General features: G+C 39.9%; 1 protein-coding gene across 21 annotated transcripts in view; it reads left to right on the top strand.

Moving 5' to 3' along the window:
• Positions 1–18512, top strand: part of LOC118119319 (regulating synaptic membrane exocytosis protein 1) — an 89628-nt gene that overhangs the window by 45879 nt on the left and 25237 nt on the right. For 15 of the 21 annotated variants that reach the window (XM_035173160.2, XM_035173182.2, XM_035173176.2 and 12 more), the window contains 12 exons: positions 642–1339; positions 7539–7579; positions 8627–8740; positions 8891–8990; positions 9461–9584; positions 11207–11224; positions 12292–12338; positions 13914–14029; positions 14120–14250; positions 14820–14991; positions 16617–16764; positions 17114–17170. In XM_035173160.2, coding sequence (XP_035029051.2) covers positions 642–1339; positions 7539–7579; positions 8627–8740; positions 8891–8990; positions 9461–9584; positions 11207–11224; positions 12292–12338; positions 13914–14029; positions 14120–14250; positions 14820–14991; positions 16617–16764; positions 17114–17170 — 1766 coding nt within the window. The remainder of the gene's footprint in view (positions 1–641; positions 1340–7538; positions 7580–8626; positions 8741–8890; positions 8991–9460; positions 9585–11206; positions 11225–12291; positions 12339–13913; positions 14030–14119; positions 14251–14819; positions 14992–16616; positions 16765–17113; positions 17171–18512) is intronic. The other 6 variants (XM_035173185.2, XM_035173162.2, XM_047342412.1 and 3 more) reach the window with 4 other exon arrangements.

The raw sequence follows: 18512 nt of genomic DNA, 5'->3' as shown, positions 1-18512 counted from the left end.
AGTAAACTGGTGAGGCTGATTCAATTCAATTACATTTTATTTGTTTCGCGCCAAATCATAATATACATTATCTCAAGGCACTTTACATAGAAGGTCAAGACCTTTATAGAGAAACCCAACAGTTTCCATGGTTAACTTGACCTGCCTTATATCAGAATTGTAACTTTTTCCTGTTCAAGCATGCTGCCGTTAACATTTTGTCATTTAACAGACATGCTAACGGTAGCATTTCCCAACTTTCTGCCCTTTATACTAGAAGTAATCTTTCCGGCTTCATTCTATAATCAAATAATAGCATTCCGGCTTCATTTTAGTGTAGAAGAGCTAACATTAGAACTGAACCAAAAATTCTATGTTCAACTTTTACTTAGCATTAGCTTCTTTGAAATGTTTTCATGGCCAGTGAAAGCTGATACATGCTACTATAACACCTGTAACATGTTAGTAAGGTAGACATATTAAAAACGTCTCTAGCCTGGCTTTGGGAGCTTGTGAGCTTCATCTTACACAACAACTCTTCAAACATGTAAATGCCAGTAGCATCCAGTGATTTATGTGCCTGAAATACCATATCTTGTTTTTTAACAATGCTTGTCTATTCTATTCTTTCCCTCTCTGTCCCCATATTGATTATCCCCCAGGAGAAATGGACGGGGAGGTGGAGGAGCTGGTCGGGGAGAGCGGAGGCCAGGACAGCCCAGGCTGCAGACCCAGGTCTCCATGGACCGGGACCTCCGTGGGGAATCCAGGGAGCGCAGAGAAAGCCGGCGACTGACTAAGGGACGCTCTCTGGAGCATGATCCTGTGGGAGGAGGTGGCGGAGTAAGGCGGACAGAAGAGGGGGGCTCCCGCCATGTGGACCACAATGGTGCCACCCCTTGCCAAGCAGGGCTGGTCCCTCCTGGAGGCCGGGGACACCCTGTGCCCATGCAGGGTCATGGCGTGGGCATGGTAGGGGAGCTTGGGGAGGGTGTTCGGCCTGGTCAGAGGACGGTGGGTGGGGTTGTTGGGCCGCATGAACACACCCTGGCTCAGCAAGCCCCTCCCCCTGAACTTAGAGAGCCACTTGGCTCGGGACCTGGCTCAGCCCCCGACCAGGGACCTGGGATGAGGCGGACCAAACGGGAGAAGGCTGAGAGTATGCTGCGCAACGACTCACTAAGCTCTGACCAATCAGAATCTCTGCGCCCACCACCACCAAGGCCCTACAAGTCGAAACGAGGGCTGGGGGCTGGAGGGAAGAGACAAACCAGCGTCAGCAGTTCGGAAGAGGAAGGAGGGACCACGCCAGAGTACAGCAGCTGTGAGGATGCTGAGATTGAAAGTGTTAGCGAAAGAGGTTAGTGACAGTATCCATCGTCACTTTCTGTTTCAGCGAGGGTTTAATTTAATTTAAAAAAAGTATGGACAGTATTGACGTCTGTCCATTAATTTGGAGATCTGAGGAAGTGATCTGTCTCGGCACAGTATTATGACAGCTCTTCATACTGCTTAAACCAAGAAGATGCTCAACAACTTACTGTAGGGTATTTCTCATATAACATGTTCAAATGACATTACACATGATGCACATGTTCTATCAATGCTCTAAAAACTTGGTATTGGACCATTGTATCTCACTCTAAATGTATCTTTTAAAGCATCTGTAAAATGTTTTTAGTTTCCTTCTTTGTGGTGAAGGCGTCTTCAGTCTGAATCATTGTGAACAGCCAGTTATATACATAACACAGTGTTTGCAGTCGCTCAAAAATCAGGCGGCTTTCAGTCTGCATAGAGGCTTTTAAGTGTGAATATACGAGAGACACAAACCCTGAAATATAATTTAGTATGGAACTGGGACAAACATACATTTATAGAATGGACATTAGCATTCATAGCGGCACTGTTCTTTCACATCAGACACACAGCAGCTAGCAAATGACGTATAGTGAGATGCTTGCTTCATGTGGAAGCATTCTGTTTGAAGCTGCTGCTGATCCCTTCACTCATCTGCACTCACCTAAGGTTACTTGAATAGTTGTGGCAGAAGATTCTGTGCTTATAACACTGCAAATCATCCATTAGCATGCAGGTAGTTTGCCAGTTATGTGAATACATTTTTCTATCTGTGATAATTCTACAAACTGACATGTATGAAAAGAACAGAAATGAAGGAACTATAGCAGAGAATCAAGAAAGAGTAATGTGCAATAGCTTTTACTGAAATTGCTTGAGGTTAATGCATGGCTCAAAGAGCAACCCCTGGGGGACATCATCTTAGCTGTTGCCTTGATATAATTCTTTTTATTTTATGATAATCCTCACGGCACCTAGACGCACAAGGTCTCCTTCAACTACAGTGTACTGTTGTAAATCACCCTGATTAGGTCATTAGGATGAAGGATAATAAAAGCAACATAGGATTTACAGTTCTCAAGCAATTTACAAACCTCTTCAACCAGCACTATTTACAGTAACAGTATTCATTTAAGGAAATAATGATATAATACAATTTATATTGCTGTGTGTGGGGCATTGCAATTTGTGAGTGTGAGTGAGTGTGTGTGTGCGTGAGTGTGTGTGTGTGTGTGTGTGTGTGTGTGTTTGAACACTCCCACACTTGAACACACTGTATTAGTGGATGTGAATGTAAGACGTGCAGAGAGCTTTTCAGTCTCAGTCGGCCGCCTTCATTCAGACTGTGAATGTGGAGACACCTCCCTGCTTGAACTCTGTGGGTAGATTGATCACAACAGGTAAGGCTGCTCTTATACTGACTCTAGAAGAGGTCTGCTTATAACTTTTTATCCTGCTGTGTTTAAAATCTATATTGTAGTGTAGGTTTACACAACATACCACTGAATGTCAAAGTGAGCAGCTATGCAGTACATCCAGTGTGCATGTTAACGTGTGTGTGAGCCTATGTGTGTGTATCTCAATGTTTGCCTTTGTGTCATATTGTATTGTTTTCATCTTGGCCCAGAGGGGGCACAGTCCCACACTGTGTGCGTACATGTATGTTGGTGTGTCTGTGATGGGGCAGTTTGACCTCAGCTGATCTCTGTGTTGACCTTGTGTGGCCTCACATAGCCGACTATGTCCCCAAGGACACACCACCGTTTACACTCTAAGCCTGTCATGTCCCAGCTGGGTTAAGTCACTTTAATACTAATAATTCAAGGCACTCAAACTCACTGCTGTGCAGTCAATGACTAGACTTTAATTCAAGTCTTCGTAGCAGCTTATATCCAATGTTCCCGTTGTAAGTTTGATGAAATTGAGAAATTTTGAAATTACACAAAAAATGCTTTGTGGCATGGGAATATTAGAGCTGTCATCTGCAGATTTGTTTATTGTAATATTGTGATGGAGCTTAAATTTATAGCTTAAAACCTTAGAAAGTCCTGTTGTCTAAAAGTCAAATCATTTTCAAAGAAATTATTTTACTGTCACAAGCAGAACCAGAAGTTGTTTCTTTCCAAATGGGTTCACTGGAATAGGCACTGTAGTCTAAGATTTGAGTTCGACAGGTTTAAAATGATTTGATTTCATGTTTTCAGAAATTGATCTGTTAAAGGGTTCTTTCAAATGGGCTCAGTTCACACATAAATTGAAATCTTGAGAACCTTTTGAAAAGCCCCTCTGGGTACAGTAAGAATAGTTAATGTTCCCTATTACTAGCCACACTAATGGCCTGGCTTAAGGGGTTTGGGATTGTCAGCAAAATGGTTGATCCACCACTTTGATCCAGGCTGTAATATTATGAATTATAATAACTAACTATTGGTTTTTAAATTGTTTTGTAATGGTTGTCAATATGATGTGTTTTACAATGTGCACAGCAAAACTTCCTAAACTCCTTCTGAATACACTAACTCACGTTCATTGTTCTCGCTGCTGTCTCTCTTCTTTTTATTTACCACTGCATGACAGCACATGTCATTTGACAGTGAGTACCTAATAACGTTGACAGTGTTTAATAAGCACAATGACTGTAGCCATGCTCATGCTACATTATGGCTTCACTGTCACTGGAAGCTAGCATCAATAAAGTGTGGTGGTTCCGATGGAAGAGAGGGTGCATGCAGCACCAGACGCTATGACATCGATCAAGTAGAGGTTTAGTATGAGAGTGTCCTGTCAGCCCAGGTTTTAAACACACCGTTGTGGCAGCGAGATGCTGCTTCCTTTTTTAGCTCGAGACAGAGAACGGGTCAGCTCCAAGATGTGGTTGCTGGCAGCCGAGAAGCATCCAGGCATGTAAATCATCGTAAGATCAGTGCAGGAAAATATGCACAGTGCACACACACGTGCGCACACACCGACATACAAATATGCAGTCACAGTACAGTAGATCCCATTATAATCTTTGCAAGTATCCTCCCACACACAGACACACTACAAACTCATCCTCTGATACGAAGGAGGAACACAACATAATACACTCATGTGCACTTAAATTCACTTTTTACCTCCTTATCTCACAGGTTTTTTTCTGGCCCCTGAACATTGTATTGTTGCACCACATTCTCCAGCATTGGCAAAATACATCAACATTGTTTTTCACCATAGATTTTCTGATTTTGTGTTTAGAAATCCACCTGTGGGTGTAAAAAATAATTTTAAATAAGATTTTTACAGCTTTTAGAAGGTGGCCAAACATATACATTAACTCTGCTCACTTTTTAATATTCCCAGCAAGCTTGTTTTAAAACCAGAATTTCACAAAATGGTCTGAAATGTGAACATAATGGCGACATACATTATAGAGTGCTAATAGACGGATAAATTAAACTGCATCTTAACCAGTTGATGATTAGAAGATATGAAAATATGGGATCAGCATTGCTTTTACATTGAGTTCGATAAGGAAGAATGTAAGAATAGACTTAAAAGTGCAAGAGAAGATGCTGTTACAGTGATGAATTAGTTCCTTCATTTCCCGCAGCTGTCAAAACACAGGCTTTGATGGCACAAACTGGGAAACTGTCAGGTGCTGCTGCTTTGGGATGGTTATCCCAGAACAGGGTCTGCAGTAACACTCAGATCCTGTTCATCTGGGGAGGGCTGGTCTTCATCTGCATATTAAATAACCTCTTATATTGCACAAGTTATTCAGCACCTTTGGAAAGAAAGGGTCCTCATCACTTAACTCTGTGGTCTGTGTCGGCCTGGATGCCCTTCAAACAGGCTGCTGAATCTCATTCTGATTTGCTTCTCTGATGCCGCATGACAGATTATTTCTTGCTGCTTCAGAGCTGCTCTCTCCCCGAATCTGGGAGTCTGGGATCGTATGCATCGTCCAAACCAAATCTTAGCCATGGCTTCTGGTTTGGCCTTGAGGTGATGGCTTTAGTGACTGTTGGGTAGAGTGCTTAGAGTTGTCCATCTTATCGTTCAATGAGTGTATATAACAGTAGACGAGAGAGCAAATCTAGTGGGTTTAGCCTTAAGCCTGGACTAGACCTTCACAAGGTTCTCTCACAACACGTCCGGAGTTTCCTAGACTTTGCAGCTTGTATAAGGACAATTGCCTTTAGTTGAACTGGTAGTCAACTAAAGAGAATTCTCTTTAGTTGACGACCAGATCAGTTGGTAGTTTGTACTCATTCTACAAATCTCCAGAAGATCTTTGCAACTGTAGCTGAAGGAGTCGTTTTGAACAAGTCTGTGAGAGGCCATTGTGTGTGCTCATGGCAACACAAAGGAAGCTTCGTGAATGGCATCTACACAGTGGACGTAACATATAAACCAATAAACTAACATGGTAACTCATAACCCTGTTCCTATTGTAGGAAGTAAGCTAGTTAGCTGTACATGTTACAGTGATGCTACTTGTGTTTTTGTATAATGCTTTTTTATTGTGTTTGGGCATATTAAAAAAGGTTGTCAACCTCCAAACTCTCTTTATATATTGTATATATACTGTATATATATATATAGTACATTTTTGGAATATCATGCAACCCAATCCACATCACAAGTGACCCCAAATGGTGTCCTGGCCCTCTTTTGTAGATTGTTTATTGAGATTTCTTTCAGGACCTTGCAAGCGTAGAAACATGGTAACACACACTCACCCATGTGGCCCACCCACTACACAAAATTATGTTCACGCATGAGTTATGAAACCAAGAATTCCGTTGTCTATCATCAGAGCGTTTGCTTTAAGATTACATAATGTCACTATAAGTTGTCACAACTCATTAACCTCATTGCCTCCTGGCTCCTAGGAACGCTTGGCTCTGTTTTACCCTGTGTCATAACAGTGTCGTTGAAGTCCCGCACACATTTCATCACCGCCCCCCGGCCCATGTGTGCAGATGAGGCTGTGTTTTGGGACTGAAGCAGAAGCTGAGGCTGAACCATTTGTCTAATCGCCTAAAATATACTGCTGGATGGAGGAAAATTCACAAGTATTGAGAGCTAAAGACATTCAATAATGAAAGAAATTGAAATTGAATTATATTAAGACTGTGGGTGCATACATGCACTTCAATAGCTTCATCAGTACTAAAAGCACCTATTGATTTGGTGTGAAACTGCGCCCTGTAACAAATCATGGGAACTCAAAGTCCACACACCCTTTTCCAATGCCTTTGGCTGGAGGAGGACTGTATGGGATGCTTGAAAGCCTTAGAAAATGTCCGTAAGAGGACTTTGAGTTTGGATTGTTTCAGTCATTCTATTTCCAACTTTCATGCTTACATAACATTTGAAAGCTTTTCCATCAAAAGTTTTTAAAAATTATTCTAATATTTAAAATGAACAAAATCTTAAGATGAATATTGACTATTGATTAAAAAAAATAATAATAATATTTGTAGACAAAATAAGTTAATAGTATTAATTAATTAATTTAATGACACATTTAATTATTCATTTTTATAGTTTAATAGACTTTTTTATATAAAGTGTAATAAAGTATAATTTAAAAACTAATTGCATTACTTGTTCTTCTGTTTGTTTTTGTCACTTAAACATGATATAATTCTGAATTATTAACAAAATAAGGAATGAAAGAAAAAACACTATTCTGTTGCTTTTCTGCATCACTAATAGATTTTTGGTTATCTGGTTATTCTTCATAATGATCATCAACATGAGGTCATCATTTACCATTGTTTTTATTTTTTTTTACCCATACATCACTGCATTACCCCAGAGTAAATCCACAACATCTAATCTGTAAACTATCTTGGAGGGATTTACAGCGTTTTAAAAAGCTTAGCTGTCCTTTGGTGTCATCGCTGCCTCCGTGGACTACTTAGCGCCCGAGTCCTGTCACTGGTGATACATTTCTAATTCTAGCCCAGGTCTGATTATTCAATAAACTTAACCCTCTCTACTGTAAATAAATACCTCCTAAAGAGCCCCCAAATTTGTCCGAGCTGTATATAAGAGGCCTCATGCTGGTATGTGTTGTGTAAACAGTTTCTGCTCTATGCGTGGGTGTATGTGTGAGTGTGTGTGTGTGTGCGCGTGTGTGTGTGTGTCTTTAGAGGAAGAGGATGTGAAGGAAGTCCACAGTGTCTCAGCTGTTCTCTTTTCTCTCGCAGGTGACTGGGAGTGCTACCCACATGACCCCACTGTGTGGCATGTAAGTCACTATTTAATGTTTCTATTGTTCATTTTTCAACTCTGTATGAAAGTGAATTAAAGCCCATTTATGTGCATGTAAAGTAAATGATATGCATGACTGCATATTGTTCTGTCAGGTGCTTTTTGCTGTGATCACTGTTTACTCAGATCTACCTGTACTTTTCTTACCTGCTCTTTTTGTCTTTACTCCAAATAATCTATCTATCCAGCAACTTTTTCTTTTTTATGGTTTGTGTTTGTTTCCATCTTTACTGACTAACCTATGCTCCAGACCTTACAGGGTACACAATTAGATTTATCCTCTGTATAAAGGGACGGCATAATTAGCTATATATGTTTGTTTTGCTCTATTTATTTTTTGTATCTATTACTTGATTGTTTTGTACCAAATTTCTTGTGGAAATTAAATATGTCCACCAAAATAAACAGAATCAATGACCAAATGAACTTCACAGGAAATGCCTTCCATAGTACTATTAGCACAAAGCAAGAGTCAGTGCTTTTACAAAGTGAATGTTAACTGTTACTCTCCTGTTAAATCCATCATTGATGGAAGTTACGCAAACTTACTGTGTGATAGATCTGTAATCAGATGAAGGGGAAATGCATTAAAACTATAGCTTGTGTATTTCAAGTTACGCAAATTGTTTGATCGGGTCATTTAGTGAGATCAAATTCAGATGATAAATTCACATATTGCCACATTATTAGCCAATGCTGTGCTTCATTAATCCATATTCAACAACTATGTTGAAGGGAAACGTTTACATTCTGATCTAACAAGAAGACAGAGATCAACTTGTCCAAGTCAGTATTCAGTCAGAAACCCTCCAGACCTAATACAATTTACTACAGCCAAACCTTATCACAATAAAAGAATAATATAGAATACTCAACTGTTACTATTTCTACAGTAGTAGCTGATTTTTGTATTATTTTCTTTGGCAAACATGTGCTTTTGTGTTTGTCTTCTGAGGCTCTGTTCAGACATGGTATTAACATTGTCAGAGTGAATAGACACACCTATTGTTGTCTTGTGTTGCAGCATCCTGTAACCTGGCAGCCATCTAAGGAGGGAGACCATCTGATTGGACGGATCACCCTCAGCAAGAGGAGCGCTGCAATGCCAAAAGAAGCTGGAGCTCTGCTGGGGTTAAAGGTCAGAGTGGGGCTGAAAAACCGGCACACACACGTGTTGTTGTAGTATCAGTAGTCAATCACTGTTGTCTACCAATAATATGAAGGATATCACACTAAGTTTCACTGTCTTTTTTTTTCTTTTGCACCCTCTGTCTCTCCCTCTCTGTAGGTGGTGGGAGGCCGAATAACAGAGTCAGGAAGATTAGGTGCTTTCATCACTAAAGTCAAGAAGGGCAGTCTGGCTGATGTGGTGGGACATCTCAGAGCAGGTAGCCTACACCATCACACCAGTCACACTGTTTGCATGTCCTCGTAAAAACAGGAAAAGCAACAAGGATTTAAACATGAAGACTTAAAAGTCATTAAAGGGTTATTAGTGTTTTAATTCAAACTAATAACTTTTTAAAACTATCAAAGCCACACTGTCTTTTTCTGAGTCAGTCCAACATATACTGTCATACTCACCCAATCTGAGAGGACAAAGTTTGTAAATAGTCCCCCACCAATGTTCTATGTAGTCCTGTCTGAATAACATTTGCTGAAATCAATGGTCAGAATTTCTTTGGAAAATACAAAGCCCTTTTTTTTAAACAAAACTTTATATTTGTTATTGATCACCTAAAGAATATAAATAAATAAAGATTATTAAATAACCTGACACATTTTGAACCCTCATGCCAGACATGCTGTGCGTTTAAAAGCATAACAATTGCCCCTGAACATGTGTGCCTGATTTCAGGGGATGAGGTTTTGCAGTGGAACGGGAAACTGTTACCAGGAGCGACTATGAAGGAAGTTTACAACATCATCCTCGAGTCTCAAGCTGAGCCTCAAGTGGAGCTGGTGGTATCCAGGCCTATTGGGTAAGTCAGGAATAAAACACACCAAATGCAGTAGCAGTGCCATATTCTAATATTTATCAAGAATGAAACCCATTATTTTTATGAGTCAGTCTCCAGTCTGTGTGTTGCATTGAATTTAACTCTTACTTAAAGCAGCAGTGCTGACTGTAGCTCTGACTCAGAATGGCCGACATCAGATAAGATGGAAGACAGGGACATTTATTTGTATTCTGACTGCGACTTTGTGACTGCATTCAAAATATTAAAAACACTCAACCATTACCTGCTGCCCGGAGCTGCCAGGCTTTTTCCATTTAGTCTCATACGTCCCCTTTAAAAAAGCACTTGCGTTTATTTGTACGATGTTATGAGGTGAATTATTATCGACCAAATAAAACCATCTGTAAAACATGAAAGGCAAGAAGTGGCTGTATCAGATATTTGGAGGATGTCGAGATGGCCCTGATCACATCTGTGAGTGCAGTATAGATCAACATATAATTTTACATTATGATAATTACTCTTAAATCAAAAACATGTTTCTCCATCTGAGGCTGAGTAACTTGTTCTCAACAGTTATTCTAGTCTATCAGGGAAAATTCACTTTCACAATTTTTTGATTGAATGTCTCATGGATGTGGCCTTTACTAGTTTGTTAAGGTTTATTGATTTGAGTAGATGTATTCATTTGAAGTAAGTGATAGAGTAGTTTGTCGGGGGGTGAAGTGGCCACAGTCTCTACCAGAATGCCTTATTTCCATATGAAATAAAAAAAACACACAAAGCTAGTATTTCCAGCATATTGAATAATTTGAATGTAATTATTACACCAAACTGATTGAATATGTCATTACTGACTCGTTCACTCTCTAAGCCTTAAGTGTTAAACACAAAGTTGATGGTGCACCTTAATGCAGACAAGTCGCTTACTCATTTTAGGTGAAGTGACATGTTGGTTGCTGAGCTGTGATGTGGAAACTGCTTTAACAAAGTGCAGCCCCACTGACAATTCATTACACATTTTATTTACTTTTGAGGCATCTCAGATTAAATGCTTGGTCAACTTTAATAAGTTTGACTTGTTAGGTTGGGCCCAAGTTTTGAGGGGTGGGGGGGCTTCCATAACAATGTAATCCGTCCTTCCTGGCACCGAAAATAATTGTTTAATCCTGCAGGGCTGTTGATGTAGCGACCAGTAGTCTGGGAGATCACAGGTCTTTTCAATTGTTTCCTGCACACACACATTTCACATTTTCACATGTTCAGTTTACCAGCTGCACTGACTGAGGTATTTATAGAAATTAATAACAACATTTTGTAAAAACTGTGCTATTTATTTTCACTATCCCCCCATAATTAGTAATAAATTACATAACTCTGTCCAGAAAAAAATGAATCAAAGAATGTTATTAGATGATTAGGTAACACAGACTGGATTAATGCATTACAATTCAATCTTATGTTACACATTTTACATTATTAAGATGAGCTCATTGTCATGGGTTAATATTAGATATTCTGTATTTCACAGTAAAGTACTCTTCATAGTTTAAGGTATTGCACCTTCTCTTAAGATTTAAGCTCATGTGCTTGTTGATGAAAAAAAGTTGAATGTATTAATTTCTCTCCAAACACTCGCGAAGGGTGTGTAGAAAATATCAGTAAGTAATTTGCCAATTTTATTAAGACCCTTTATTCCTCTCACACATTTGAAAACAGTTTTGTTTTTTCTGGTGCCCTTTTGCATCTCTTAGTAAACTGAGCTGAATTATATTCAGTTAGGATGCCAATTGATGCAAACATTGGCTTTGTGAAAAGCGCTAAAATCTCATCTCAAATTAACCTGAAAGTTTACTTGAACCGATGCAAAATGGCCAATGGGAAATGTCCATCTATGTATAGCTTTGCTTTTGCAAGCTTCTTAGTGCCTGGGATTCCTCTTTTTTACTCCTGGTAAAGTCTGAGGATCCCAAAGTAAAATGTAGTAGTGTTAAATACAAATGCTCTTTTCTGCTCTATCCTTAATCCCTTGGTTTGAAAGTTGGGAAACGTGGATTCCTAAAGCAAGCAATATTTATTTTATTTCATTTACGTGCTTTCAATTTTCTTTATTTTGGAATGGGCTCCGAGGCTGCCTATAAGTTCCATGAAACACTTATCAGTTTAATGCTTGGAAGTTGAACCACAGAGATTTGAAAGAGTGCAGAGGTGGAGCTGTGAGGCAATTAGCCTAGCTGCTTTCAGTATTGATGCTAAGCTAGGCTAACCAGGTCCCGACTCCAGCTCTGTACTTTATGCATCTTAAGCTCAGAAAGAAAGCGACATAGTATGCATCATCATGACCATGCTTTCTGTGTTTTACACAAAGCTGGTACGGTGAATTCCTGTGTTTCCCATGGGATCTTTAATCGTGGTGTGGACAGACCTGAGCTTCAGTCCGAGCAATACTGCTCGTCCAGTATTACTTCAGATGATGATTGGCCTGAATGAGTTTGGGAAACACTGCAGTCAGGAGAAGAGCTTTCCTCTACTCACGTCTTCCCTTCGGTTCCACATAACATTTTAGTCTCAAATAACTTTTAATTCCAGTGCTACTTTCTTCCAGTAAACTGCTACTACATTAATATGCATGTGAGCCTGTGCATCAAGAACACTTCCATGTTGATTTAATCCAGTTGGATTTCAGTATGAAAATGACTGACACGTGCCTTTGCTGCTTCTTTTTCAGTGATATCCCAAGAATCCCCGACACGTCCCACCCTCCGTTAGAATCTAGTAGGTATCTCCTATTGGGTGTTGGAACAAACCTGTGTTTGTACGTCTGCCTATATTACTTTAGCTATATATCTGATTTACATACTGTATACAGTTAACTTTATATATGGACCTTTAATTAACTCACCTCTGTGTGTGTTCTTCACATTCAGTGTCCCCAATAAAAAAAAGCAGCTAAAATCTCACAAGTATAATTCGCACATTTGATATATAAAAATACGTACAGAACGTACACAATGGAAGAGGCTTGATATGTACTTTAATTTGAACTTTCTGGGTAAATTTCTCATAGCTTCCATTCTGAAGGAGCATGACGTCACTCTCTTGTCTTTACATCAAGATTAGAACTGTAATAACGCAGCTCAGCATAAAGAGTGAAAGCATAGATGCTTCTAGTCTCATTCTAAGTCGGGGTAACGGTGTCTTTTCTTTACATGGTACCTCATGTAGAGATTAAAAACATAATTTTTGATTGCAAATTTGCCACATAATACTGTTGTGCTTCATTTAATGTTCATTAACAAAAATGTAAATACAAAAGCAGAAAGAAGAATTTTGCCACATAGTGACAGAAATAAAGAGCCAATGGTTACGTGAAGTTATATTCTAAAAACTGTTATTCTATAGCAAAGCAGGCAATCAGTAATACAGTATGTATGGCAATCGATGAGGTATTAGACTTCATTAGAGAATATTACAGGCTACAGTAGGTTACACTGTCAGAAGCAACAGAGGAGGACAGGGGAGGACAGGAGACGACAACGTGTTTAAAGGCAGCTGTCGAAGTGAGAGAATTTTCCTGACGGACTGAAATGTAGAAGCTGCTGGGACCAAATGTGCCAATACAAATGCTAAAATGAAAAAAATCTCTCAGTGCATTGGCAAGACATGGTGGTAAACTGAATATTATTATATTTTCATAATTTCTGAATCATATTTCATTTCATATTCATTCATTTTAATCCAGTATAATTCTTAGTTCAAACGAGTGTGTTTTCCCCTGTGAAGGAGGACATTCTATCTGGTCCTGACTCAGGAATTTTGTTCTATTCTCTTGGACGCTACTGTCTTCAAATATTCCAGTTACACCCACAGCTCCGTTCCAAAGCTACTTTTAATGATGGTACACAGTTCGTGGCATATTGTATCTTTACCAGTAAGAATTTAGTTAGGCTGTGCACAGTACTCTGACACAATTTAACAGGAAGTTAACAAATCAGTGATGGATGTCAAAAGTAAGAAAATAGGTTTCAGCATAAATCAGTTTGACATTTGATCATACACCTTGTTCTGTAAGGTACAGTATATGTGGCGTCAGTACTTATAAACAAAAGCCTATTGGACTCAAAGTAGGACAGGAGCTTGGTCATTTGTCATCCTGACAGGTTAGCTATGACATTTTCTAACCAAGGGAACTCTTAACGCTGGATATTACATAAACATGAACACACTATTTCACACTTGGACCAGATGACCTATCCACTCACTCGTGTTCTCACACTTTTCCTCTGACTCTTGACTAGACTTGACTTATTTGTCCTCTCTGAATTTTATTGTCATCTCTTGTCTTCATAGCAGGTTCCAGTTCTTTTGAGTCACAGAAGATGGAGAGACCGTCCTTAAATGTACTGTCTCCCTCCAGTCCCGGGATGATCCAGGACGCTCCACAGTTAATGCCAGGGCAACTCTCAGTGAGTGTGCGCATGATCAGGTGTGTCAGGATGTCGACGTGTTTAAAAAAGACGCAGCATCAGATTTGATTTTATGTTTTTTCCACTCAGGTGAAGCTGTGGTATGATAAAGTCGGTCACCAGCTAATAGTCAACGTGCTGCAGGCTGTAGAGCTTCCACTTCGGCCTGACGGGCGGCCCCGGAGCGCCTACATCAAAATGTACTTCCTCCCTGACCGCAGGTACTTCAGAGGATTAGGATTAAGATGAATAATCATAGACTGCTTTTGAAAAGAAAATCTCCAGTCTATCTGCACAGTATAAAAACTATTTATCAAATCACCAAAAGATTTCTGAAGCCTGGCTTTGTTGTTTACTGACATATTTGTCAATTGAATGGAGCCATAACGTCTGGATAAATCTAAAAAGACGTACACAATGAGTTAGTTTCACAATGGAGTCCCCCACATGTTTTATGACACTGATTGTCAGTGAAAGGTTTCCCCCCACGAGAGGGAAACTACCTTCAGAGTTTAGTTAGAGGCAGCATCTAGTGGCCTTTTTAGGAACTGCAGGTTACAGCACCTCTTTAGGTACAAACAGTCTATTTTAACTGTGAGCTCATCTAAATGTCACCAGTAAGTGCATCCAAACAGCCATACGTCTATGAGTCTAGAGTATATTTAGATGTGTGGAGTCCTGTGATTTGGCCTCTGGGAGGTTTTAGGTATTTCATTTAGCCACAGGACAAACAACAAAAGTGAGTCTATGGAAGGTGATTGGCTGAGTATATGTGCATTATGTGACACAGTGACAAGAGCAAACGAAGGACAAAAGCATTGAAGAAGACGTGTGAGCCCAAGTGGAACCAGACGTTTGTCTACACTCATGTCCATCGCAGGGATTTCCGCAACCACATGCTGGAGCTGACCGTGTGGGACCAACCCAGGTCTCCAGAGGAAGACAGCACCTTTATGGGAGAGGTACCACACACACACACGCACACACGCGCACACACGCACACACACACACTATAAAGGTCCCTCTCCTGTGCTAGTGTGTGCACCAATTAATCTATAAAATAGCTTGTTAGCTTATACTCTTATCCTATAAATGTTACTGTTTGATGTATCGTACAAGAGTTAGCATAATGCTGCAGTCCCTTGGCAGATCACAGTTGAAATGGCACCAAGTGAGCGAAACATCTCACATACCCACCATGTCTGCTACAAGTGTATGTAAGGTAACCAGCACTGGACAACAATTAAATGGCCATGTTATTTTATGATATCACACATAGTTTCCTCAGTGTATCTTTGTTGCATAAACTAGCGATAGTGGGCGTTCACAGGGTCAATCATCATGGAAGTATTTCTCTCAGACTTAAAAGTCCAGTGTGTAAGATTTAGGTGAAAGGGATCTATTGACAGAAATTTTATATAAAATAACACTAGTGATGTTTTCAGTGTATTTCATCTAAATTATACAAATTGTTGTTTTATTTACCCAAGAATTGGCCCTTAATATTGAAATACTTTATATTTACATCAGGGGGTGGGGGTCTCTATGGAGGGCGCCATGTTTCTTGTAGTAGCCCAGACTGGACAAACTTAACACCCTTTGAGTTTTTATGAAAACTGAAGGCTACCACTGGTTCTCTTTCATGTTTGGAAGGGGAGGATGAGGGGACTTTATGTCACTAAATTCTACACACTGCAACTTTAAGAGAAAAGGAACATAGACTCAGGGAACACTTGATTTTCGGAACACGTGTACACCTGCATATGTATACAACTGTTCTGTCAGAGAATTATGTGGCAGCAATGTGCAATGTATAAACACATGCAGACACAGGTCAGGAGCTTCAGTTTGTGTGATTTAATGTGAAAGTGTGATCTCAGCGACTTTGATCGTGAAATGATTGTCGGTGCAGACTGTGATGCATGTTGGGTATTTCTGAAACTACTGATTTCCAGTTTGAGATGACTTTTGTTTTGTGCCATGGAGCATTATCCTGCTGCAAGTAGCCATTAGAGGATGGTAAACTGTGGCTATAAAGGGATGAACTGGTGATAATGGGCCAAAAGTGTGTCAAGAAAACATTCCTAACACCATCACACCACTACGATCAGCCTGGAATTTTGGCACAAGGCAGGTTGTCTCCATGGATTCATGCTGTTGACTCCAGATTGTGACTCTACACCTGCAGCCTCAGCAGAAATCCACAGTTATCAGACCAGGCGACGTTTTTCAGTCTTCAACTTTCCAGTGTTGGTGAGTCTGTGTCACTGCAGCCTCACATTTTAGGTTCTTGGCTGACAGGAGCCTAGAACCTGATGTGGTCTCTGCTGTTGACCAGAAAAACTTCAGCAACTGTTGTTTTTGAAAATCTCTGGAGATTTGGAGAAATACTCAACAATCTGACATCAACATCGCCCCACAGTGAAAGTCACCAGGATCATCCTGTGCTTGCATGATTTTATGCACTGCCCTGCTGCCACGTGATTGGCTGATTGGATAATAATGGAAAAGCAGGTGAACAGGTGTTGTACAGTCTGTGGATATTCACATATGTACATATTCACTATGTGGATTCTGACTTGAACAGATCCTAATAGAGCTGGAGACGGCCTTACTGGACGACAAGCCTCACTGGTTTCCACTCCAAACCCATGATGTCTCATCCATACCGCTGCCCAGACCCTCCCCGTTCCTGCCCCGACGACACACAGAACCCCCTGGCAAGAAGCTGCAGCGTAAGTCTCAGAGGGCGTGTGTGTCTGTCTGTGAATGCTCTTCACTTTATAGGTTTATCTATTACCTCTTTCATGTCCTCTGTGTATGAGTGTGCGTGCCCATGTAACTGTTTAACAGAGAGAGGTTGTGTATGGTTACCTGTCAATTAACATGTATGTCAATGTAAATGTCTGTTTTCGCTCCTTCTTTCCCTAATACTGGATGCATGCATGCGTATATATGTGTGTGCGGTGTATATATCCTTTTGTGTGTGTGTGTGTGTGTGTGTGTGTGTGTGTGTGTGTGTGTGTGTGTGTGTGTGTGTGTGTGTGTGTGTGTGGGTGTGTCTGTGTGTCTGTGACTGTTTAGGTTCTCAGCGTGTAACAGAGCCTGAATTTGATGAGGGTACAGCAGTAGTGTCTAAAGGTGGGTGGGGACTGTTTCCAGTGTTACATGCAGTGTGACCCAAAGCTTGTACTTTTATCTGTGGTGCTGTTCAGGGAGGTCACTTTGCTGGAATTAATTTCCTCTGTATTAATTAACATCAAAATTTAAGTCAGACTTTTTGAATGGATTTTTTATCAAAATGTGTTCCCTTCATGAAGCAGCCTTTTTAGTTTTGACAAAAAGTCACACCAACTGACAACATCTATATTTGGAAAAAAGGTTTATTTAAAAATTCAGTTAAAATAATCTGACTACTGTGTGTTCTCTATATGCTCTTGAATGTGACCTGAAATGCAAATCAACCCTGACAAGTTTCCACAAATAAATCAGTGTATGGGAAACACTGTCATGTTAGTAGACAACATGTTGGCATGGGATGGAGACCAAGCAGGACCCATGCTTCAGTCAGAATTTTAAAAAATGTATCTCAATTACAATACAGTGTGAAGATTTGAGTTCCCTAACCCATTGCCAACTAAAAGTTAAAGCTGTAGCATGAGAAGCACTAGCATGCATGTTGAAGCTTTCAACTTTCTGTGTGTGTGTGTGTGTTCGTATGTGTATTAGTCAACAACTATACACTGTAAAAGTCTATCTTTGTGTCAGATGACATATTTCTCTGACGATAAACTCTTACGATAATCTTATTTACTCTGATGTAATCATTTTATTGGTCACATACCATAAAAGTATGTGAGAGAAAAAAAGTTTCATATTTGTTATTAATTTGAAGGGTATTGGAGTGAATATGTGTATATCCAACTGAAATCGATATATTTCCGAGTGGGACAACAGAAGCTTATTGGATTTCATTATAGAATTCTAATGCCTTATACTCTAAAATTAAGATTTAATCTGAAACACTAAAGGTTTTATACCTATGAGATTATTTTATAACATCTAATTGGCTCATACTCAAATATACTGAATACCCACTCACCGTGCTCAATTCAAATATCAGCTGTATCAGTCGAAGCCCAGGGTGTATCTGTGTTGATTGTTAATGAGTGCTCAAGTTAAAAGGAGAAACAGGGGGGATGGAAAAACACACTGCATCACTTCAAACAACCTCTAGTTTTAATTCACATGCATGGTAAGAATGAATGAAACCCCTTTGTAGCACTGTATAAAGTACAGCTAATGGCCCACCCTGAGCTTTGAGGTGCTGTTCTCTTGGAAATGAAGCCAGAGACCTTGGCATCACAACAAAGCCCCACAGTCCCACAGACCTCTTCAAGGCTGATCAGTCTCTCTATTTATATTTCTATCTTCACAGACAGTTCTACCACACCACCAAAGACAGAAAAAACTTTTCTTTTTA

Source organism: Hippoglossus stenolepis, chromosome 12, assembly GCF_022539355.2.
Source record: "Hippoglossus stenolepis isolate QCI-W04-F060 chromosome 12, HSTE1.2, whole genome shotgun sequence".
Lineage (NCBI taxonomy): Eukaryota > Metazoa > Chordata > Actinopteri > Pleuronectiformes > Pleuronectidae > Hippoglossus > Hippoglossus stenolepis.
The sequence above is the reverse complement of the archived record's forward strand: the minus strand, read 5'-3'. Positions and strand labels throughout refer to the sequence as shown.